A 24,933-nucleotide genomic window follows, 5' to 3' on the forward strand; every position below is an offset into this window, starting at 1 on the left:
AGAGCTGCAGTGGGGCACTGTGCCCTGGTCTGCCAGCCAGCACTCCAGCTGGGCTCTGTGTAACCTGTGCTTTCCAGCAAAAAGGCAAATCAAGTGTTGGAACCCAGAACATCCCTCTGGCTGTCCTGAGCAGCCCAGATCCCTGCCAGGGGGCTCAGAGACCCTGGCACAGAGCCCAAGGTGCCCCTGTGGTTTTGATTATGACCCATGGAGCAAGTTACCAACCTTAAATGAAGATCTGCAGGCCATGACAGTTGAGTAGAATGATAGTGAATTTATCATGGGGTGAAAAAGTAGATTGGGGGGTTTTCTAGAATGGGTGTTCAGGGGGCAAGATGGAGGGATCTGGGCGTGTCCAGCCTTTCTCCTTCTTCTCTTGGCCTCCATCTTCTGCTGTGATGTTGGCACTTAGAGATTGGTTTAGCGTAGAAGCTCGCTGCCTAACATAGGGGATGGGTATTGGAAAGTAATTGTAAACATTGTATACATAGCTTTTAGTATAAAAACATAACACTGCCCCGAGGGCAGCCAGAGTGCCTGGACTGTCTGGCTGAGTGGACCTCAGCAGGACAGGAGAAAGAATCTTTTAGATAAGAGACAATAAACAACCCTGAGACCAAGAAATGAAGAGCCCTCACTCTTTCTTCGAGCAACGGGCTGGGAAAAGAGACTTTCTAACTTATCTCAGGGTCACTCTGAGCAGCCAGAGATCCTGAGACAAAGGGACAAATCAAACCTCAGTGGGGTGCTGTGGAAGAGAACTAAAGCTCTGTTAGTTCAAGTCTGCTTGTGTCCTTTTGTTTGCTATTGCCCAGGCTGGGTGTAAGGACTGTCCTGCTGGGAATGAGTACCATCAAAGGGCTCTCAACAATTTTCTCATCTCACAGACACCTACATTAACCTTTTTTGACATCTCTGGTGTGAGCTGCCCTAAGTAAAGGGTAGTTTTTCCTTATATTCATTTAGGTGCTAGCACCTCATTATGAGAAGGTCTTAAATAAAAGTGTCTCAATCTCAACCTTGCAGCTACCACACAAACCTTTGCTCTGTGTTACTGTGGTTGGAAAAGTGGCATGCAAGGAAATGAAACCATTTATTTTGCTGCTGTCAAAATAAATGTGTAATTTATCATATTTACCCCTCTGCCAGATTCCTCTGAAATCTCAGATGAGAATTAGAAAGGCTACAAGTGTCTTTTAAAATTATGCTGTTCTGTGCTCTGCAGGATGCAAGATTGTTCTGTTTGTAAAAACAATTTCTAATTTATGTTTTTACAAAGCTTGAGGAGCCAGGCAGTTCCCTGCTCTCCGAGAGACCATTGAGTTAAAACAAGGTAGACTGATTTGTCTTGCCTGCATTTAGCTGTAATGAGTATTAAGTGGTTTATCTGTGTGGAGAAAAGTAACTCAGCTAGATTACACCCAAGCTGAATTACATCCCATTCCAGATGTAGTATGTTTTTTAGAGCAGTAAATCTTGAGGAGGGTGGATAATAACAGTAATGCTCCTTCCTGAGCTGGAGTGCAGCTCGTGGACATAGTGTGGGGAGCTCTACATCCAATTATTTTTCCCAAGGCTTTGTAAAGGAACAGGACTTGAGGTTTCTCAGCTCTGTGAACAATTTAGCTTGCAGAATTTATATGGTGCAAGTGAGGATGGCTGATGGGGATTGCAGTTTTCCCTGTCGTGGGCAGCAGCCTGGCAGGGCACGTTCTGCCTCTCCCCAGCTTCCTCTGCTGTGTGATGGCTGCCACAGGGAGGGAGGCTGCTGAGTGGGATGTGAAATGTTGTGATGGGAAATTTCCTTCCCTTTGGTGCCATCTGGCCCACTCAGGCACCTACTGCTCGTGCAGCTGCTTCTCATGGCCCCAAGGGGTAACTAGGGGAGGATGTTGGCCCCAGTGGCATCCCAGGCAGCACAGTGCCAGAAAGGTTATCCTTGGCCACGTGTCCTTGGCCACCATGCTGGTCTGGCCACCAGCAGGGCACCATCAGGTGTGAGTGGACTCAAAGTCAGTGCCATGAGGTGTGGCTGGGTGGCTGTGCAGGGTTACACTGCTCCAGGGCATGAGTCTGGAAGCTGCTGCAGCCACTGAGGAGGATGCTTTGGGGCTGGTGAAGGTGGAGCCCTGCTCACAGCTTTGGCACAGCAGTGAGGACCATTTCTTTGATTTCTAATGAAAAGAAATCTGATCAGTCAGTGATCCAGCTCTGCTGCATGTCCTGGATGGTCAGTGAGGCTGTCCTTGTCTCCTGGCTCTGAGGGAGGCAGGAGAGGATGGAAACTCACTGATAAGAGAAAGGTCAGAGGCAGAAAAATGTTGGGAATGTGTTTCTTGATATAACATGGGTGAGACCTAGCCTGGAGTTTCACTGCTTAGCCTGGCAGTGTTACTGCCTGCTGTTGTGAGAGTTATGGGCTTTTTTAGAACTGAGATCAAGATGCAAATGGTTCATCTGGCACCTGCCTCAACACAGGCAGGTCCAGAAGATGGAGGTGATTCCTCTCTGAGGGCATAGCAAAGACTGGGATGGCTCTGAGTACTCATTTGGGTTTTTTTTCTATTTTTTCCCTGTGTATATTTTATGTTCTCATAGGGTGTTTTCTGGCTGAGGTCAGACATCAAGCATGGTTTGGGTTTGAACAGTGGTGTCTGAAGAATTCTAGCAGTTCTCAGGTCAGGCTTTGAGAGCCAGTGGTGTGCATTGGCTCTTGAGTATGCAGGGTTTGCCCTCCCAAGGAATATCCTTTTTTTTGGTAAGGGATATGAAACCACAGAGAGGAAATAACTCTCTATTTCCTTTTCTTTGGCAGTCATGGTCTATTTTTTTCATCAACTAGGCAGTCAGTCCTGGTAGCATTCAGGGCCTGAACATGGCAGCTTCTGTGTTACCCTTCGTCCAACTAACTTAAATTCCTTGTAGCTGCTGGCACAATGAGGGTACTGGTGGAGCTGGAATGCAGGTGGGAAGGACACCTTATCTGACCAGATCTGCCAGTGAAAGCTGTTTTATTCAGCACACAGCCAGTAGTTTCTGGTTGTCTTCAGACAGAGATGGAGACTGGTTTTGGAGCTGTTTAGCCAAATGGGTATTGTTGTACTGATATTAGGGGTAAGTTAACAGAGTGTGATGGCCTGGGGCACAGAGGAGGTCAGACCAAAGAATCCATGGTCCTCCTGGCTTTGACAATCTCAAACTCTCCTTGCACCCTGCTGGAGGACAGGTTCATTACTAATGCAGCAGGTTCTTCAAGCTGATCCTGAAATCTTATTGCATTCAGCACCAATCTGCAGCAGCATTCTGCTCACCACCCTTGGATGTGCATGGATAATGCTGTGGTGCAGAGGCCTTCACAGGAAAAGAGCTTTAGATTGATTCTGTAAGTGCTTGGTTTGCTCTCTCCTCTGACCTGGAGACTCCCCCATGTTGGGGTGGTTGTTGGGCTGAGTTTGTGCTCCCTGCAGCTCAAGCTGGTGTTGCTGTGAACCTTGTCACCACTTAAGCTGTTCACTGAACTTACATAGCTCCCTACAGTGTCTTCTTAACCTTTCTCATGAGGACTTGTTTGGATTTCCTGGGTTTGAACAAAGCATAATCCAGTCCAAAAACTGAGCATTTTTCCTCTGAGAGTGTACTTTAGATGGGCACTTGACTCAGATCCATCCTGCTGTTCCTTTGTGTGCTTTGGCACTGGTCTGTTGGCACTTCTTTGAGCATATTCCAGTTTTTCCCTTGAGTGGCCAAGGCAGTGTCAGTGATTAGCTGTGGCTCCCCTGCTGGCCCTTCTGCTGAGGGGCCAGAGGAGCATTCAGCCTTAGAGCCGAGAGCCTTTGGCAGCCACAGAGGAGCTGTTCAGCACAGAGCCAGCCCAAACCTCACCCTGTGCCTACTGAGTGTTCCTGTGCCAGAGGTTCCTGCTCTCTATGAGGGGCTGATCCCAAAAGGTGCTGGTGCCATAGCCAGCACACCCCACTGGCACTGGGGCCTTGTGTCAGCGCTGGGTCCTTGCCCATTCATGCTCAGCAGGAAGACCTGGGATGGAGCAGTGGCTTCTGCACTCACACCATAATAAATGAGATGAGGGAAGTTATAATTTTGCACTTATCAGAGCCCCTTTAGCAGTGTGGAAAATGTTTGGAGTTTTTAATATATTTATGTTTCAAAACTTTTCCTCCTGCTGTGACAGCTAATGGCCTCTGCTACTCAAATTACAAGTGGAGGAGAAATTTTGCAAAGATACAATTGTATGGGAGGAACTCATCAAGCTGTAATGAGAATGGAGAAAAGCTTGTCCCAGTGTCCTTTATTTTCTTCCACGTGAAATTTTCAGATGTGTTTCTTCTAGGCATGGTTCAAAACAAAAGCCAGATGCTTTGGAGAGCACTCAGCCACCCACAGAGCTCTCCAGTGACTTTGTTGTGCCAGGCCACCCTGTCTGGTGCTGCTGCAGTGCTAAACTGGCCATTGCATTCCTTCAGGTTGAATATTACCATTTTATGTGAGGGTATTCCCTGTTTTATTGTCCTGCTGTTTTTCTGGTTAGTGTCACGTGCTTCCACTGGAAAAAACAGATGTCCTGGGCAGGCACTTGCTGTGTGTGTCAGGCTGTGTGCATGCTGCAGCTCTGTGGCCCTGCTGAATACACTTCTCTCCCTTTTACAGCACTGGGAGCTGTGGCACTGACCTCCTCTTAGAGCTGTGCCAACAGCTTGGTTTTGTGAGTTTCTCAGTTCTTTTTTGAAAGAAAAAGGCACGTGTCTGGAGGGGTTGTTTATTCAAACCTAAAAGGAAACATCTTGTTCTGCTGTGGAGTAGTTTGGTGCAGTCTAGATGAATGGGAATAGCTTTCAAAACTAGGAAATTACTTTTATGAAAATACAAAACACAGGGTTTCAACTTCACTTTCCTTCTGTATCACCCACCTCTCAAACTGGTATTGATGCAGATCCACAGAAGATATTGCTGTTGCTAAATCTCAGCTTTTTAATGAAAAAAAGCTTTGATGGAGTCCCTCATCTCCCTATGCACATAGGATTTTATTCATCAAGTCATTCCCAAACTTTTTTCTACAGAGTGGGAAAATCTGTTGCTTGTGACACAAAACTTGCCTGTACCACAAGAAACTTAAATGTGTTTTTTTTTTCTCTTTTCCTAAAGATTCATCTTCCAACTATATCAGGCAACTTGAAACAAAAGTGAAGCTGCTGGAGGATGACAACAAGCTCCTTTCCCAGGTAGGTTTTATTGCCTTATAGATACTAGTGTGGCCCAGTTCTCCTGTTTCCATATGGTTGTGTCTGACTGCCCATGTTAATGCACGCTGGCTTTTGGTAAACATCCTGTGCAGGAAGAACACAATTCATAAGTAGAATTGTGTTCTCCTTTTGTTAAAATTAAAAAATAGATAGAATTTGATCTCCTTTTGTTAAAATTAAAAAAATATAGGGGAAAAAAGTGAATCCTCTGTGAGTGTCTGTGTTTCAGAGATGCATTAATGCCTCCCTGCAGAGCTCCTTGACCCACCTCTGCTCCTGGGGATGCCATGAGAGTCCAGCTCTGCCTGTCCTTGCTGTAGGATTTTGCCTTCCTTGCCCATTTACATTGACTTTTATCTTGTTGAAAGAGGAGACTGTTGTCAAAGGACAGCCTTGGGAATACTTGTGTGTGGTGCAGGCTCCCAGCTTTTATTTGAGATCTTACTTAAATCTGAACAGACTCTCTAAAGGGGCACTTTTTGCTTGCATCTCCCTTTCAAAGTCTACTCCACGTGCCACTGTGCTTTTGATCACTCATGCTGCTTACCTGTCTTTATATAGCAATGTCAAGCAGTGAGAAGAAAACAGCCATTCTGCCTGATATGTCCTCTGGATCCCCTGTGAAACAGCAGTTGGTGTAAACAGGGGCAGCTCTGCTGCATTTAATAAGGCACTGTCTATTTAAACCATTGGAAAAATGATCCTTTTTTTACCTGTTCTTTGCATCCTTTCACTGCTTTTATGTTCTACCTTTCTGTGATTTGTAAAGATTTTTTTTCCTACACTTTGCTTCTTATTTTAAGCACTAGGTTTCACAGTAATTTTGTTCCAGATTCTTCCCAATTATAAGGGCTGGAAATGGAAAAGCCCTGATAATATTTTTTAAGTGCTTTTTTGCCAGTTTATGTTGTGCTGTTCTTTGAATTTCACCATTCAGAGAATAGGCTGTTCCAGGGTCACATTTTTAAAATGTGCTTATTTAAAATAAACACACAAAAATAAGAGAGAGCTCTATGTGTACTGAAATTTTAATAACAATTTTGTCAAATGTTTTTTTTTAATACATATTTTTACCTGACTCTGAGCTTTTTTAAAGATTACTCCTTTCTCCCAGCATAGTCATTGGCATTACTAGCCGTGAAAAAAACTCAGAGGGCACCAAAGGGTTAAACCCCAAAGGGTGCTCAACTCACCAGCTTTGTAGTTGCTTCATGTATTAATTGATTGCTAATTTGATTTTAAGTCCCCCTGTCTTTCTCCCAAACAGTGACTGAGCTGGTGTCTGGTGGCTTTAATTGGAGCTATTGACAGGCAGATGGGATGTGCATGGATCCACGGATGGGCTCAGTGTGCCCTTGGCCTGGCTTTGTCCTGCCACAGCCAAGCACTTTACTCTGTCACATCTGCCTTGGATGGTCAGGAAGAAGTTGGTAATTAATGGTGAAAATGAACAGGGTCTGCGTAGCTGCATGGGCTTATTGCTTTGGGAGGATGAAACCCAGTTAATTTTGGGTTGTGCAGGGCTGCTTCAGGCCCATCAGCCCTTCACCTTCATGCTGCCCTGGTTGTGAGGACTGTGCCTTTTCCTCCACTGTCCTCAGGTGTCATCACCTTTTGGGCTGTGTTATTACAAATATTGGAGTCCAGGAGGGAGGGAAATTACCTTTAAGTAGCACTGTGTTCTGGAGAAGGCCAGTCACATCCCCAGTGGCAGCAGGCACTGATGCCTGCCTGGCCTGGCTCTGATGTGCTGTGCAGCCCCTGTGTGATGTCTCAATGGCTCTCCAAAAACACCAGGACACAACTTCATTTAGATCACATTCAGGAAATAACTTTTTTTATTATAAGCAGGAACTCAGCTGTCCTTAGGGCAGCAGGACTGTTGAAGCTGCCATGGGCTGGCTGAACTCCCTGGGAATACCGAGCTGCATCACCTCCAGTCTGTCATGCTACACACCCACATCTGGATTTTTTCTCTTTTAATGAGAAAGATTAAGAAAATCTGTACAGACACAGGCTCACATGCATACAGTACATATAGTTCCCAGCACTTTCCCAGAAAGCATAATCCACTTACTGTGTTTTTACTTGCTTTGTCTGACTGGGAAGTGTTTGGCTTGTTACCATGTGGATTTTGGGATAAGACTCTACTCAAAAAGGATCCTGGCAAACTTTCTCCTGTTTTCAAAGTTGCCAGGTGATCCTGGCTGTTTGAACTCTGCAGTGCCAAACTGGCTTGTCAACACCAAAGTCACATTTCAGCTCGGCTTGGCTTTCTCCCTGGGAGTATTGACTTTGCAATAATATTTGCAGCCTGGTGTCAAGAAGTTCTATCACCAGTGTGCTGAGGGGTGATGAAACCTGACGTCCTAAGTAACAAACAGTGCCTGTGCATTAAGGGATTAACAAATCAGGGGTGGTTATGGAAGTCTTCCTGGCTTCCTTCCAACTGCTAAGCATAGAGCTGAAATAGTGCTTCATCCAGAGAAACCTGAGAAGGCTGGGTTGCAAAGGATATTTGCAAGCTTTATGGCTGGATTTATATTCCAGTGGCTAGTGACACAATACCTTTTTGCTGGCTGCTGCATCCTGAGTGAGATTTGTTGCTTTATCTTCTCCAGCGTCTCTGGAGTGAAGGTATGCTGAGAAGTGGTGCTTTTGTAGCACCTTCGGGAATCCAGATTTTGCAGGGGATCTCAAGCTTGCACTTTTTCTCCTGCTTCCCACATCTCCTTTCTCTATAAGCACTTTAGAAGAAAGCCCCAGTGGGACAGGCAAAAGCTCCCCAGCCCATGCCTGGCAGCTGCTCTGCATTGTACATGTCACCTGCAGTACAGGTGTGCTGGGATTCACACTTCTGTTTTTCCAGTGACTTATTTGAACAGGTTAATGGAGAGAGCTTTTCTTACTCTTAGAGGTCAAGAAATACCATCTCACAAGCCACATTGCAGTGGGAGGAAAGCAAAGGGAGATAAGGGTGTTGCTATGATAGCCATATATGTGGGGTTTTATTGTTGTTGTTTTGACTTTTGTTTTCTAGGGAAATGTATGATCTGTATTTCCAGTTGGAAAATTATATGTTTCTGACATTGCTAACCCATCAGTATTCATCACTCTCTCCATTTTCCTTTCTCTGAGGAGAAAACTTCAGTTTTTAGTTTTTTTGACACAGTTTATGCTGTGATGCTTTGTTGGTGTGACCATGTCAGCTAGAAGGTCATGCTCTTGGCTGGCATCACTGTGCTGGCAAAGTCTCCCACAACTTTTGGTGCCCTGGTTTATATTGTCTGGGGAGAGGTTGTAGCAAATGCCACTACCAGAAAAGGCCACTCAGTCCTGCTCTCCAGTGCTGGTAGGTGTCTGTGGTGTGGCCACAGTGGCAAAGACCCCACAAAGCCTGGTGGGGATGGTGTGAACCTTTCTCACAGGTGCAGCTGGTTTCTGGAGGTTTTAGTTTTGCAGTGTGAAGAAGAGCAATGAAATCTCTGAGAAATGTTGGGTGTTGGTTTCAGAGAACTTCACGGGCATCACTTCTGTAGCCTCACATTCTCCAGGGAAGACTTGCACTGATCTCTGCTAAGTGCATGCATTTGGTCTGTGCACCATCACGTGGGTGAAGTCCTGATATTCCTCTGTGTCACTGTGGGAAGTGCCCAGCAGAGCTGATGTTAACCTTTCTTTAGTGGTGTTTGGTTGACCAGGCAAGGGTACCTTCCATATTGCTAAGGTACAATCCCTGAGGTGGGAGACCATATTTGCTTTCCATTTCTCTAAGCTGGAAGTGTCCAAGCACAAAATAAACCCCTTAAGCTACTTCATGCTGCCCCTTGAACAAAAATGAATTTTTAATTGCACACTTTCCCCTTAAGGTTAGAGAGACCTGTACTTACGACATTTGGGAGCTCCAAAGGTCAGTTCTGGGTAGTTTCATAACTAGTGCCCACATTATAAGGGTAATAAGGGTAACAAACTTCTGGCCATTCTTTCACATTATTTTGCATTTTCAGCTCATTCTGTACACACACAAAGATTGAGCACTTTTAGCTAAAACTGGAGTTTATAGGCTGTGTGGACTCATCACTTTTCTCTCCTTTTGTAACCAAGTACTGTGCACCATGGGCTGGCTGTCAGGGCTCCTTTTGGTTTGTAGTCTCTGCTGAGCTGTGTCTGCCTTGTCCCTTGAGAGCAGGAATGCCAGAGGCATTTTTCTATTCAGGGATGCTCAGGGCATATTACACACCTTTGTTTCAAAAAGCCCAGCTTTAGAGAAAGCAAGTGAATTGGGCAGGTGATGCTCTAAGTAACTGGACATTTGGCAGTGAAGTCCTGGTGCCCCTTTCACAAATCCCTGGTGCAGAGCAGAAACAAAAAATTCTTCTCTAGGGAGTGACAGCCCTTGAAATTTATGAGTATATAATTAAAATTGCCAAATAGACTTTAGTAGCAGCACTTCACAGCAGTGAAGTGGCTGGGATTTAGAGTTTCCTTGAAGATCTTTAGAGCATCCCTACAAGTTCTTGAAAACTGTTCTTAGTCTCACTTTTAAGAAACTGCATGCTTTCCCTGAATTAAAAGGCTGCAGCTAAATGAGTCAATAAAATATTAACTAATTTAATAGTAGGAATAGTAGCTATTAATAACTCATTGGATAGCAGGCAATGCCTGAACACTGCTGTTGAAACAGGGCTGAGGTGTTTGAGCAAGGAACTTCCATGGTCCCAGCATCTGCAGCTGCCACAGTTCTTGGGCCAATGGGATCTTGGCACAACCATGCACTCAGCAGGCAGTTTCCAGCATATCCTTCTGAAAACAAGGGGGAAAATCTGGACCCCAGGGCCAAAAGGAGCCTGAAAATCGTTTGCACTGCAAAGAACAAAGATGTAAATGCCATGCAGTGGAGAGCCTGACCTCCTCCCAAGGAGGAGAAAAAGAAATTGCCCACAATGTGCTGGCTGGCTTCAGCAGAGTCAGAGTGCAATTTCCCCTGTTATTTTATTATCAGCCACTTCTGTGCCAAGTCTGCCATTAAGAGTTCCTGCTTGCAGAGTTGCCTCTGGCTCTCAGAGGTGCTGTAAGGTCTCAGCGTTGGGGCCTCTCTGTGAATTGGCTCTGGAGGTTTGTCTGAGGCCACGGCTTGTGCCAGGAGCACTGCACACACTCACCACGACAGGAACAAAATTACAAACCTGTCTGATTTCCCCAAAGCCTGCCTATTGTTTGTGTGTGAGGAGGATAAGTATAATTGCTTTAATTTAAGGTCTCACAAGGGAAATAGAATTTTTTTTTTTTGGTAATACAGAGCAACTCAGACATGAAAGTTTTCCAGGCAGTTGCTCTCCATTTAAATTCAGAATACTGAAGGGGATTTGCCCTCAGTTATTCTATTACCATTTTTAGACAGTGTTTCAATGTTTAGCTGCATATTAATTTTAAGTAATGACAAAAGAGATTCATATTTGGGGTCACATCCAAATATTCCTTTCAAGTCAACGGTGAGAATTCCTACAGGACTCCATGCATTTTGGAGTACAACTCTTGAAGAAAGATTTTCAGAGACCTTCTCTCTTGAGACCAAAACTTTGATATAGTTTTGAGAGAACACTGCATTGCTTACATGTGCAAATGCAAAATATGATAACAGAATCCCTCAAATGTTGCTTCCTTAGTTGTGGAAGCAGAATCTTAAAAAAAAAAATCCAACATAGGATGCAAAGCCAATCAATGTCTGTTGTCATTATATTGCAAATGTTCTGTATTGTTGTTCCCTTATTGCAAGGGTTTCATATCCCCTTGATGTTTCTTGTCGGCAGCTCCTCTAGGCACTGGCTCTTCCTTCTTCTCACAGCAGCCAACTGACTCCAATTCCCCTCAACCAACCAACCCACTCTTTTATAACACTCTTCTTATTGGATACAGCTGTGGCCTGTTAAAGTCAGGCCTGCTCTTAATCTCTAATAATTAGCCCAGCTGCAACTTCTTAGGGGTAAGATTACATTCTATACTACCTTTATTTTCTTATATTCTATTCCCCTACAAATGTCCAAGTGTGTTCCATTTCACTTCTTCTATGAATTGCAATAAGAAGACTGATCTGACCAATTTGCTATCCAATAAGCTGACTTGAGATGTAAGTAACAATATGTACTTGTTGAAATGTTTTTCTTCCCCAGATAAGAAATGTACACTTTTATAGGAGAAGTTCAAAATACCTTCAAGCCCTCTAAGATAGTGGAGTTCCTTCAGTTTACTTTGGACATGAGAGACTTGAGCTGCTCCCTACCAAAATAATTATTCTCTAAATAAATATTTAGAAGTGCATTTATATACTTCTAAAGTGCATGATCAGTGACAGAAATGCACTTTTGCAACTTGCAATGAAATCTGGGTACTCTGTCTTCTGGGGGTTGTCACCTGTGGCATCCAGGGATTTTATGAGAATGTAAATAGAGTTCCCTAAAAACCTAGGAAATATAAGTCAAAAGATCTGGATCCAGAAGTCAACTAACAGATAGAAAGAGACATGCTGGGTTGATTCACTCTTAAAAATTTGAGACCATCATATAATTTCTTGCAACTTCAAATTTTGGAAGGACTGGAGCTGAATTTCAGTGTTAGAGTGTGTGTGAGAGAGATGCACACATGCAAAGCTCTGTCATGCCCCATTTGTTTCTGTTGTGGGTAAGCAAGAACATTGGGTTTAATGAGGCTCAGTTTAACCTCCAGCTGTGAAATACAGGATTAGTCATATCCTGTGCTTAACCAGCTTTGTAATAATTTCACTAAATTCCACTTTTTATCTCTGTATGAGGACAGGGCCAGGGGAAAAGCTCTTAATTGCAGTTAGATCAGGCTATGAAGAAGCAGCTTTTTGTCTTTGATACATGTGGAGAAGTTCAAAGTACACAGAGTCTCAGTGATCCGTCCATCTGAGAAGTACTGAAAAATGTATTGAGGGGAAACTATGCAATAACTGCAGAGGCTTTAAAACAGATTTTTACAATGAGTAAAATGCCAAATTCAAGCCCAGATCAAGAAAGATTGAGAGTCTGACATATGAAAACTACTTGGGCAACAATGGGAAGGATGTTAATCATTCATTGCTTTAACAAAAAAGCCTCTTTACTCAAAACTCTAAGTTTATGACAAGACTTTCAGTTTTGTTTATTTCTTGAAGCCAACAATCCAAATTGAAATCTTTATAAGAGACTTTTAAAGAATATTCAGATTATCTCAAAAAAATTGAGACTGGCAATAATTGATTCTCTCTGGCTGCTTGAGTTCTGGTTCAGCAAAGAGCTTGGAACATCGGAGTTCCTCCAGTGGGGAGGGACTTGGGTGCCCAGCATGAGCTGAATCCTGCCAAGGGACCTTTGCTGCTTTATCAGCAGAGGTTCAGGTCTTTATTTATCTCATTCCCAGCTCTGTTGTTTCATGGGATGTGGGGGTTGCCCTGAGGGCAGCCCAGCAGCGTTGCTGTGGTGTGATTTTGGAGGGGCGACAGTGGTTCCCTGTAGCCTCCTTGCCTGGAGTGCAGCTGACAGGAGAAAATGAAAGGTGACTCTGGGGGATGGTCCAGAGCTGTGCTTGACCCTACATCCATATCAACATCTGCTTCCCTGGAGGGGCTGGGGCAGCATTCTGTAGTTTCTCTGCTGGCACCCCAGTAAAGATGCTGATTTTGGTTCTAATGAGCCATGATGGGCTCTATTAATCTGTGACTCTGAAACTCCAGCCCTGCAAGCCACAGACCAGACTTGGGCTGCACCAAATGCCAGTGGCTGTAGCTGCATTTGGCTTTAACTATTGAGCTGCATTTCTGTTTGGGTTATAGGCTGTGGTACTTGGATCTCTCAGCCCTGCCAGCTCATATATCCTCCTGAGCAAAGCTTGCCAGTTGTGTGATTATAATTATATACTGCAATTTGGTTTGAACTGATTATTTGAGTCTCCTGTGAGTTATGGGCTTGATCTTTCTCTGCAGATCTCAAACAAGAGGACAAAAATGCAGACATTCTTGAATATTAGCAGTATACTTAAGTTCCCTACCTCAGTTGCTACAGAGAATGGAGAGGTTTGAAATCTGCACTGCTTTTATATCCTGTACCCCACTGAGATGCTAATAAAACTCTTTTTCCAAGAGTGATTTTACATGGTAGAATCTGTTAAGCCTCTTACTGACTGTCTCCTGCCTTTCCCAAAGTTGTTAGCTGCCCCAACAACAGAGAATTCCAGCTGTCACCAATGCAGCCAGGTGAAATCTGGTTGCCCCTCTGGTTTTGTGAACCCACATCATGATGTGAGGGGGAAGTCAGAGCCTAGGCACAAGTGGGGATCCTCACCCCTGTGTTACATTTGTGAATGGCCAAGATCCAGCCATGGCACAATGCCCAAATGCATTTCTAATTCTACATGGACTGCTAAAAATGGATTTACTGATGAAGCTGGCTGAGGCTGTGCTTGTGACCTCCTGGCTGAATACTGAAAAGGGAATCAAGAGAGTGGGTGTTTGATAGACCCTTATCCCCTAAAGCCTTTGTCACCAGTTCAGGTGATCCCCAGATGTGTTACATGTACAACAGAGATATGAACCAGTGTGAAGGAATTTAATCTCTCCTGTTACAGAAAGCTCATATTATTGCATGACATGGAAGATGTTAAATAGTTTTAATCTCATACCTTAATTTTTTTCCATATTTGCAGAGTTCTTTCAAAATCAAAACTGTTGGTTTTTTATTGCACTTTCATGTGTATGATTTCCAACTTGCCTGATAAATGCTGCTGAAGCTAATGGGACTCTTCACATGTACTTAAAGTCAGATATGTGCTATGCTGAGCTTATTTTTGCCTGAATATGTCTTGTAGTGATAACTGCAATTACTGAAGCTTAATTCAATTATTTGCTAGCTTCTCACAGTGAAATTGCCCATCCCTCAGATTCCTGGTGCGTGAGACACTAAAACATGGACTGATGAGATAAGGGGGAAATGTTTGTGCAGGGGTGTGTGGCAGGGGATGCTCTCTGGGGCACGAGGCTGCCTGACAGGGCCAATCCCTCCTGGTGCTGAGGAGCAGGGCCCATTGCCCTGATACCCCTGAGAGAGCTGGGCAAGGCTGGTGCTTTGCACCACCTGTGTGTTTTTGGAGATGTGTTTCTGCTTTGCTTTAGCTCAGTAAAATGTAACTGCTCCTTGTTACAGGGAGTCACCATGATATTTTCCGAAAAATCCCTTTGCCAGGATTTTTCTCCTGAGAAGCTGAGAAGCCTCAGAAAAGAAATGTAAACAATAATTATCTGATTGCTTGGAATGTGGCCTGCAGGTTGGTCACCAACAGGTGCATCTTTGATTGGTTACATGTGAATTGTTTTTAATTAAGGACCAATCCCAGTCCAGATGTGTTGGACTCTCTGGTCAGTCACGGGTTTTTATCATCATTCTTGTCCAGCCTTCTGATGGCTCTTTTCTGTATAGTTTAGTATAGTTTTAGTATATAATTAATATAATATAATATAATATCATAAAATAATAAATCAGCCTTCTAAGAACTTGGAGTCAGATTCTCATCTCTCACCCCATCCTGGGGACCCTCACAACACCACAACAACAGGGCTGTGTGCTCTGATAGTGCCTTTGCCCTCTGCATGTGTGTTGAGAAGAAGAGTAAGGTGGTCAAGCTTTACCAACTGTTTGGGGGGATCACCATGCTCTGAATCTGGATAGTCAGGTATTAGTGTTTGTGCAGATGGGTTCTGCAAGGCTTCATTTGTGAATATAGGGAAAGGGCTTGAAGTTCAGATAATGATGTTATCTTGCCAAGTAACTCAATATTGACACCTGCATATAAGACCTTTGGTCACCTGTGGTACAGTTATGGTTTTTTTTAAAGATAATAAAATAACTTTATTTCTGTTAGGTTTCCACTTGTATAATGTTCTGTTCCCATCTAGCTGGCTGAGTGCAACAGCTTCCCAAGGAATTTCAGTAAGGCAGAGAGAGCTAATGCATCCACAAGCAGCTTTTTGGAGCTGGGGGGCTGCCTTTAGTGCTGCTGCTGATTGTTTAGGGCTCTGATTGCTCATTCTTTCACTTGCTAATGTTGGTGATTTCCATTTTTTAATCATCTGAATGTATTAAATATGCCACTAATTTATTTTTATTTCTGCCCTGTACCTGTGCAAGAGACATTGGTTAGTGATATCTGTGTTTTGGCCAAGTTCAAATCAATGCCATTTGCCTGTGTGAAGAGAAGTGTGCACTTTCAGCTAAATTGCTACAGGAAATAACAGAAAAAGGTCTTGAGCTAAATCTTCCATTTAATTACTCAGTTGCAAACAATGGGTGGTTGAGTGTCAAAATTGAGGCAGTTTCAATTACTGGAACAATTATGGTTTAGAGTGTTGTTGCTAGTAGGTTAAGAATTTATATTACAGTGACAGACAAGTAATCCAGGTAATGGGCAGTGCAAGAGTCCATAAAGATGAAGGCAGACTGACACTGAAATAAAACCACCTGCATTTTTTTAGCTCTTCACAAATGTATATAATCAAAAGCCAATGTCTCAACAGAGTTTTCCATCTAACATCCAAGATTCATGGATGAAACAAAAATCTGAAGAGCAATTTTTTTTTTAATATTGGCTTTTTTTCCCATATAGAGAATTATCCAAATCATAAGCCAAGATCCTTATGGGCTTACATGGTCAGGGTGTGATGCCCTTGCCCTGTTGCTGAGGACCAAGTTCACTCTGATGTTTTTAAATCATGGCTGAAGGAAATTCTGTGCTTTGTAAAAGGGGAGGTCGCCACTGAAAAATGGAAATTGCTTGTGTGTCACAGGGCTGGGTGATGGTGTGGCATTACAATTTGTCCAAAGAAAATCTTCTGAGCTAGTGTCAATAAGGGCATGTTCTCTTGTCAATATTGAGTTCCTTGCAGTATTCCTTTCCATCTATTTGCATTTCATGCTGTTACATAATTTCTTCTAAAGTTGTGTTGAATGAAAGCAGATATAATATTAATACATTTAAGTGGTGCGGTGTATAATCCGCTGTCTCCTGAGCTTAGTGCAAGTGGGTCTGCATTGTGGGAAAATGAGGCTGATTATTATAAACCCTTGGAAATGACAGTCCTTTGGGAAGTCTGCTGCCAGTGACTCATGTATGCTTGATTCTCTGTGTTCTGGACACATTTTGCCATCCCTTTATGCTCCCCAGAGGTAAATAAAAAGGGGCTCAGGGCCTTCAGTTTGGAGCTTTGTTGTGTGTTTTTAAAAATCACTTGTGAACCAGGGGAGAAAGTTTTCACAGTGCAGGGGGTTAGAAATGAGTTACGAAGGGGTGGGGAGAGCTGTGGTCCTCAGGTGGCTGCAGGCTGTCCCTCCTTGCCCCTGCCTGCAGGAGGATGCTCTTTGCTTCCAGCAGCTCTTTAGCACTTCTGCCAAGGCTCCAGGGGTGCTCAGGCACTGGATGCCCCTGTTTAGACACCCAGATTGCTCCCCAATGACCCCACAGCCCGTGGGGAGAAGGGAAGCTGTGACCCTTTGTGAAGGCTTTAATATTTCCCCAGGGCACAGGGTCAAACTGATCATTTATGATTAAATACTTCTTAAAATCTGTTTTCAGCCTTCATCTGTAAGAATTTATGTGAAAGGAGAAAAAAGTGTTTTCAATTAAAGGCTACTTATGTAACAAGCCTGTTTTGAATGCTAATTCATGAATTACTGGGAGCTGACAGTGCTGCTTTTTAATTTTCCACGGTCACTTCAGAACATAATTCTAATTAAAATCATTTTTTGCTAATCTCTCATAAATACTGAGAACTTTCTGTCAAGTAAATTTCTGTCTTTCTGTATTTAATTTATGTTAAGAACAGTCCATTTTGTTGCATCAAAGTATTTCAGAATCAAATATTTGTCTTCTTTATTCTCCCTTCTAGCAGAAGTAACACTGAAGGGTAGCAGAAAAGATAATTTGTCTGACTTGTCTCTAAGTTTTCAACACTTTATCTTCACAGTTGGTCCAACACGGCCACAGCACTGATCTGACTTTACTGGACATAAACGAAGAGGAAAATAAATGTTTCTTTGTAGCACTTTGACCTTAAAATACCACAAACACCATCCATCTTCTTGTGTTATTTGTGTTATTTTTCAATTGAATCACTCAGCACAGCAGGTCAAAAAGTCAGAGGCCACCATTTCTTCTCTTTGCTAGCAGGGTAGAAAGCTTTGATAGGAACAAGTGTTTGCTGTTTTTTCATTGTTTTGTTTTGCCTTTTTTTTTTCTTTTTTAATGTAATTTTAGTCTTTGGTAAGCACCAAGACTTTAATTTCTATCTCAAGCATTTTAAATTATACATTATTTGTTATGGGAAAATATCCCTTTCCACCCATCAAATTGCTTGTTTTCTACAGAGAAAAAAAGTTGGTTTTGCATTCTATTTTTACAAAAAAACTTGGTTTGTTGGACTTACTCTTTTCTCACTGGTAGGAATTGACCAAACTCCCTTCCCTGGTGGGAGGGACAGGCCTGTGTCCATTTGTTTCATAACAGGCTGGCAAAGTCTTGTGCTTTGGTCCAGTGGCATCTTCTGGGCCATTGTGAAGTCCTGCCCGGTTGAAAAATTTATCCATAAATGTTTTGTCATATTTTGTGAGTGCTGAGGAGTGATTGTGTTGGAATGCTGGCAGTGGGGTGTCAGTGCTGGCAGTGTGGGGCACAGGTTTGTGCTGCCACGTGAAGGTGCTGGCTCTGCAGGCTTGTCCCTGTGCTCATCAGGAAGTGCTGAGCCGGACCAAGGGCAGGTCTTGCACTTTCGTACCCCTGTGAAAGTCAGGACATGCTTGCTTTTTCTTTTTCTTATTTTTTTTTTCTTCTTTGAACTGTGGATGAAACTAGGGTTTGAAAAATATTGACAGCAAGTCAGCAAGAGCCACTCTTGGAGCAGTCAGTGGCCAGTTGTTGGTGTTTGCTGGGGGTTTGAGTCTCCTGAGCTCTCCTTTGGTCTCCTTTGCTGTGTCCCTCCTTCTCTCTGCTCCTCAGCTCAGGAAACATTTCCAATAAAAGTTCGGCTGGGACTGCATGCTCCCATGGAGTTTTAGTTCAGGTGAAAATGATTCTGCTGATAAATTTCTTGAAACTCCAGAAATGTGAAGTGATTTTACCTGAAGGATAATTTATTATAGATATGTTGCCCTTTAGTTGAGATAATCTCCAGCAATGATGATGGAACAGAGATGATCAGGGATTCTACTTTTAAAATGTCTTTCTGACTAGAAAAGCAATTTGGGATCTACTTACATCTCAGTAATGAATATTGGGTAAGGTAATAAGAGATTTCATTTTGTGAGTGAATTGACAATGCAAATACCAGGATTTTTAATTTAGGTTTAAGTGGAGTAATGGCTACTCATTCTGATGCATCGTTAGTCATATTGCTTTTTAATGAGGGATTCACTTTCTTTCCCTGATTAGCTCTAACACTGATAGCAAAGCCCAAGGAATGTGCAAATGTTTAGGGAGGTCTGTTGAATATGTGTCACTGCACCATTTTAATTTTAAAAAGGGAGAAAAAGCAGTTTTCCTTCTGTGGTGAAAAACCATGCATTTCCCTTTAGTACAGGGAAGATAAATAGTGCAGAGCTGTGATTGGTAGCCTGTTGTAAAAAAACACAAGCAATAAAGTGAGATACATTCCCAAATAACTTCTAGAAAATATAGGAGGAAAATTGAGTTGAGTGGAGGGCTCATGGAAGAGGCTTTATGACAGACAGTGGGAGGAAAAAGTTTACTCTGCCCATCTCTGACAGGGATGTCTTATAAGCAATGTCAGGTGAAGACTCTTTTTGCACTAGCAAACCCACTCTGCTCCAAACACCTTGTTCCTCTTCTGGAGAGGTCTCTGCTCAGTGTTTTTATTTCTTAGATGTCTTTTCTTTTTCTTGTCCTATTTTTTTTTCTCTTTTTCCTTTCTGTTCTTTAATTAAGAGCTTGTTTTGATGTTCATTGAACTCAGTGGGAATCTTTCCATCAAATTGAATGCATTAGGTCAGATTCATAATCAGCTGCCACTGAAACAACCTAACAATAGTTTTGTCACACACTAGTGAAATCTTAAATGGGATTTGCTTTAAAAAAAGCAATAGAACTAATCCATTATAAACACTTGTTAGAGCAGAGTTTTGACTGTATCTGTGTATTTACCAACACAATTTCAACCAATTTAAGCCAAATTGAAATTAAGGAAGACTTTTTCTCCAGGCAGGAGCATAGGGCAGTTAATTAAATCAGTTTAAACTAGTGTGGCTTAAGTGACAGCAAAGTGATACTGGGTGCTGTCTGGACTTGGTTTGGTTGTCTCCCTTCCTTAGTTGGGCAAAGCATTTTGACTTTCTGTGAGGACAAGCTGTAATGTGATGAAACACCATCATGTGGGGAATCCAATGTAGACCAACCCATTCAGATTTGGGGGCAAGACAGCAAGTTTCAGGGATGGAAATGTCCAGCAAACCTCTCTTTCTCAGGCCTGTTTACATATTTATGGTACCCCACAATTGTGTGGCATCCTGCAGGTCTCAGTGTGGTTTGCAAAAGTCTGAGTAACCCATGGCCTGTAAACTGCTGAGACCACACACTCTTCTGGAGCAGAGATTTGAGGAGATCTGCAGCCCCTGGGGTCTCCAGCACAAAGATACAACCTCACATTTTGGTTCTGCTGTTTTGTTCTGCTTTTCCCTTGGCCACACATGTGCCCCTTCATCCCAGGTGTCAGGGCAGAGTGCCTGAGCTCCTGACTGGCAGCCCAGGGCAGTGCCAGGAGCTCTCCAGGAGGTTGCTGTGTCCCCACACACCGGAGGGGAGAAGGGGTTGCACACAGCAGGGATGTGGGAGCACGACCAGCCAAGGTGAAATCCTGTCAGGATATCCACCAAGAGACATCACATGCCTGGGACACTGCAGTAAACCAAGAGTCTTCTTATCATCCTCAATTGTGACCTGCTAACCTTTCTTTGAAATATATACCTCCCAGGAATAGCGGAAACTCAGTTTTGCTGCAGTCACTTTTCAGCTTCAGAAGGAGTTATCTCCTTCAGATCTCTCTTTCTCTGACTCTCTGTTGTGAAATGTGAAAGAAATACAGGCCACATCTTCTCTCTTCATAAATTCAGGGGAATCCCAGATATCTGATATGCTGAACTCATTCTGTACCACTTGACTCCATGTGAGACACAGCAGCTCCCAGCAGATTGGGTCACACGGGACTGGCATCCATTTCTCATTATGGCTTTCTTGAGAACTGCCCTTCTCTTCACAGCTTATAAAAGGAAAGTTGATAGGGTGAGGCCTCCAGAATGGTTGTGAAAGCACTGGGTCACTGTAGAAGTTTTAAGCTAAGAAAACAGCATTTTGAAATAAAACCAAAGTTGAATATCAGCTAAAACAGGCCGTGTAGCTACAAGAAAATATATATGACACTGACAGAAAATAATGTATCCACTCAGAGGGCATTAATTCTTCTCTTTGAGCAGGAAATGGAAATGAACTTCTGATGTTTCCAGAGATCTGTGCATGACAACAGTCTCCGAAGTCCCTGTTATGTTCAGGCCTTTGGGTTACTGTGGGGTTTTTACATACAATTGATATGATTTATGAGATTTCTTGTTAAATTTTATTGCTCCAATGATTTTTCTTTGGTTCTTTTGAAGTAGAAAACATAATTTCTGTAGCAAATGGCAGTTGAAAGTCTTAATAGAGCATAAAAATCTGAAAGGTCATGATTTTTATACTTTAATATAGAGGACAGTGCACTGCTTGATACTCCTAAAAATAGGAAAAATTAATGAGATGTTTATTGGTGATAAAGCTAGAATCTTCTCCCAGACCTTTGATTTTGGCTGCTTGTGTATTGGCTCTTTCTGGGTGCACTTCTATAAATGAGAAACACTTCTCATTCTTTATATTTCAAGATCACAGAGAGTTAAACACACAAGGCAGAAATTTTGTCCCAAGGTGATTATTCAGTACTCCTAACACCCAGTGCTCCTTCCCCTGTGAGTGCAGACTATTGGTTGCATTTATCTGGTTTTTAGGGTCATATTAACCACCTTCATTTATCTGACTGTGTTTAAGACCTGTGGGTGCAAGCAAATTTGTAACCAAATAAGAAACTGTTCTTGTCAGCACACATTTTTCAAGCTTAGGTGAATGACAGTAGCACTGTTTACAAAGCCTTAATCTAGAAAGTGTCTCCTGGTGTGGGTTTTTTTGGTTGGTTGGTTGGTTTGTTTGTTTGGGGTTTGTGGATTTTTTGCAGATTTTGATTTAATCTTCACAATTAACAATTTTTTTTAAAATTTTTTGAAAAATCTGCAAAAAATCTGGATTTTTTGCAGATTTTGATTAATCTGCACAAGACTAAAAAAAATTTATTTTTATGTGCTTCTTAGCAAATGTTTTTTTATTGAGCATGTAGGAACTTAGGTAAAACAAAAATGCCTTCCTGCTGTATCACTTAATGTGGCAGACCTTGACCAGTTCACCTCCAACTGCTTGCAGGTGTTTTCTCTAGGACTGGAATGGAAAAAGCACTTTATTCCAGTGTTCACTGTCACTGTTGGTGCAGGGAGAAGGAAAGAGGGGACAGATGTGGTCATGGCAAAAGCCAGGACATCAGGAGGGGCCCAGCTTTCTTTCCTCCCATTAACATTTCCTGTTTTCTGTTGTTTTTTGCAGCAGTCCAGCACGGGGGACCTGCGGACCCTGAGGAAAGGATTGTCCCCGTACCACTCTGAGTCCCAGCTCTCCTCACTGCCACAGTACCAGGACGCCCTGCAGAACGTAAGAGACATTTTGGGTTTCCCCCCCTGCAGCTGCTGGTTGCCCCAAGGAGTGCTGTTACTCATGATTTTTTGTTAATCTTGTCAGCCAGGCTGGGATACATCCAATTACAGGGGAGCTCTCACAAGGGATTGCTCGCCCTGAACCTGGAGTTGCAAACATGCAACAAAAACCTTGGGAGGATTTGGAGCCCCTGGAACATTTATCTTTGCCTGAATTTAGTTCATCAGCTTCCCAGAGTGGATTTTCAGTCAACTGACAGTCACTGTTGTGAATCTTTTAAAGCTGGGGTGATGCTTGTTACACCTTGGTAAATGCCCTGTGCCTGCAGTAAAAAAGCTGGTTGTGGGTGAAGCTTGCCAGGTGTCTGGCAGTGCATGGACAGGGTTGTTTATGAGTAAGTTCTTAGGTTTTTCTGTATCACAAATGAGGTCTGGGTTTCCTAAGATTTGCCTGCATTGCTTCTCAAACCACAGAAGAGCTTTGACTAAAGCCTCTTGGATAAGGTGGAATCTGTGCTGCTGTGCAGGCATGGCTGAGGAGCCCTGCCAGCTGTTTGCCTTCCAGATGCTTCCCTCACTGCTTGGGGCTCTAGGTTTGGGTGGTGATGCTGTTTTCCAGATTAGAGTGTAGAAACACTCAGAGTTCCTGGTGGGAGTGGGCTGTGAGTGTTATGAGTGTGAGAAAAAATCCTGATGGCAGCAGAGCTGGAGAGCCTCCCTGCTCCATGTCTGGAACCCTGGACAGCAGGGCTGCAGCTCCTGTAGGACCAGTCATGTGTTGGCTGCTTGACTGGGAAAAAGTCATTCTGTAGATTTAGTGTATCTCTTACAGTTGTAAAGAAGGGCACAGTGATAATTTAATAAGGTTTGCATAAATGAAACTCAAGTATGGAAGCATATCCCCTTCCTATCCCTGCTAACTGGCAGGATGGATAGAGATGCCTCAAGCTAAAAAAACAGGGATAAAGCTGTCCAGGTGAATATTCACTTTTGTAACTTTGTGCCCCATGTGTAAAGATAGGACACTTTATAGGGAGTGCAGAGAGCCTTGACCCTGGAGATGGTTGTCTGGCTGTGCCAGCCTTACAATTTTGGAGATTTTGCTTTGCTTCCCTGGTGCTCAGGCTCTTGATCCCCAGCTTTGTTCCAGGTTGGTGATGCTCAGTCAACCTGTGCTGGTTGCCTCAAGGATTTTACATTTACTACTCATGATTTTACATGTATCTTGTCAGCCAGCCTGGTATACATCCAGCAGCTCTCTACAGAGGGGCTGTGCTGGGATGGGAGCTGTTTTCTGCTTGAGCATTGGCCCCTGCAGCTCACTGGGGCTCTGTGAGGGCTGGTGGCAGATGGTCCTGCCTGCTGGAGCCCTTCCTGGCCACTTGTCCCTGTTTTCTCTCCTTCCTCAAGGAAGAGATGGCACCTGGCATTTATGGAGAGTCCTGGGTGCTGTGTGGCATTCACTTTCATCTGTCACCCTAGCTGTGTTCTGCCTTCTTTGTGGGAAGTCAATAGAGAAAAAACAAAACCTGCTTTGGATCCAAATCTAGCTTGTCTGAGATACTTATGTAGCCATTTATTTATTTATTTCTAACAAAATCCCTTTGGTTTGTGGCTTGATGTGATACACTGTTTTTGTGACGAGGATAATGACCACAGATTCATGAAAATGTTTTTGAATGCCTTGAGCATGACCAGAAGTGGATATTTAAATATATCTGAGTTTCTCTGTGGGTTTTTTAAACAAGTAGATATTTAGATGTACCTGGGTTTCTCTGTGGCTTTTTTTAACAGAAAGCAGACATGAGTTTGTGAGAAATCATTCTTCTTTGTGCCTGCACAAGCTTCCTGTGGGTGAGTGATGGGCAATTGGTGTCAGCTTCAAAGCTGCCCCATCCATTCAGGGTTCCATCATCAGCACTGCCCATGTAACTCTTTGGGAAATTCCCAGCTCATCCCTGGCACTGTCACACGGGTAATGAGCAGGCATCACCCCAGATCTCCAGGCTCTGACATAGCCCAGTTTAGAACACAGGTGGGTGTTCCTGGTGTGTCCTGGATCAGGGAAACCAGTGCACCCTCAGGATGCAGAAGCAGAAGTCTCTCACAGTTGTGCTCTGTGCATTGGGCTTCACGCACACAGATAATTACAGATTTGCTCTGTAGTCTGCAGTGTTACCAAATATCCAGGAGCAGCAATCCTTGGGGTTTGTCTGGCCTACAAGACCCTTCCGTTGCAGGGGAAGGTGTGATATATTGTTAGGGTGAACTGATAGCAAAGAGTCAATCTTTCCAGCTCTAGGAACTGCTACCCAGTGCCATTTCATGGAGTACCAGAGTACTGTGTCCTTTGGGAGGTGAGGGTGATTTCCTCTGGCTTGGACTCATGAGAGGAGGCAGCAACAAGCTCCTAATGGGATCTGGGATGAGGCTGGATAGGCTGGCTCCATTTTTCCCATTGCCAGAGCCTCCAGAGCTGCTCAGTCTCCTGTGAGCTGCTGCCCCAGGCATCAGAGCTGTCTTTGAGAGCTGTCTTTGAGGTATCTGTGAGGGACTCTGTGGCCCACCTGGCATCTGGGTGTCATGGTTTCACTGCAGCTGGCAGCCAAACCCCACAGGGCTGCCTGCTCACTTCTCTCACACCCAGGGGGACATCCCAGACCTCCCTGCAGCAGAGCTGGGGGGCTGAGGTATAGCCCAGAGCTTGCACCTCTCTCTTTGGCTCTTCATGGGTGCCATGTGGACACATGTTCCCTGCAGACTTTAATGTACCTGCCTGCTGCCCACAGGCCCATCTCAGTTCCCAGGCATGAGAAGGTGACCTGAGGGCTGCTGATGCT

General features: G+C 43.6%; 1 protein-coding gene across 1 annotated transcript in view; it reads left to right on the forward strand.

The window, feature by feature from the left end:
* The window catches only part of CCDC85C (coiled-coil domain containing 85C), a 112,604-nt gene that overhangs the window by 63,150 nt on the left and 24,521 nt on the right, over positions 1-24,933 (forward strand). The window contains exons 2-3 of the mRNA XM_005483201.4: positions 5,161-5,237; positions 21,987-22,091. Of these exons, the coding sequence (XP_005483258.1) occupies positions 5,161-5,237; positions 21,987-22,091 (182 nt within the window). The remainder of the gene's footprint in view (positions 1-5,160; positions 5,238-21,986; positions 22,092-24,933) is intronic.

This window comes from Zonotrichia albicollis, chromosome 6 (genome assembly GCF_047830755.1).
Source record: "Zonotrichia albicollis isolate bZonAlb1 chromosome 6, bZonAlb1.hap1, whole genome shotgun sequence".
Lineage (NCBI taxonomy): Eukaryota > Metazoa > Chordata > Aves > Passeriformes > Passerellidae > Zonotrichia > Zonotrichia albicollis.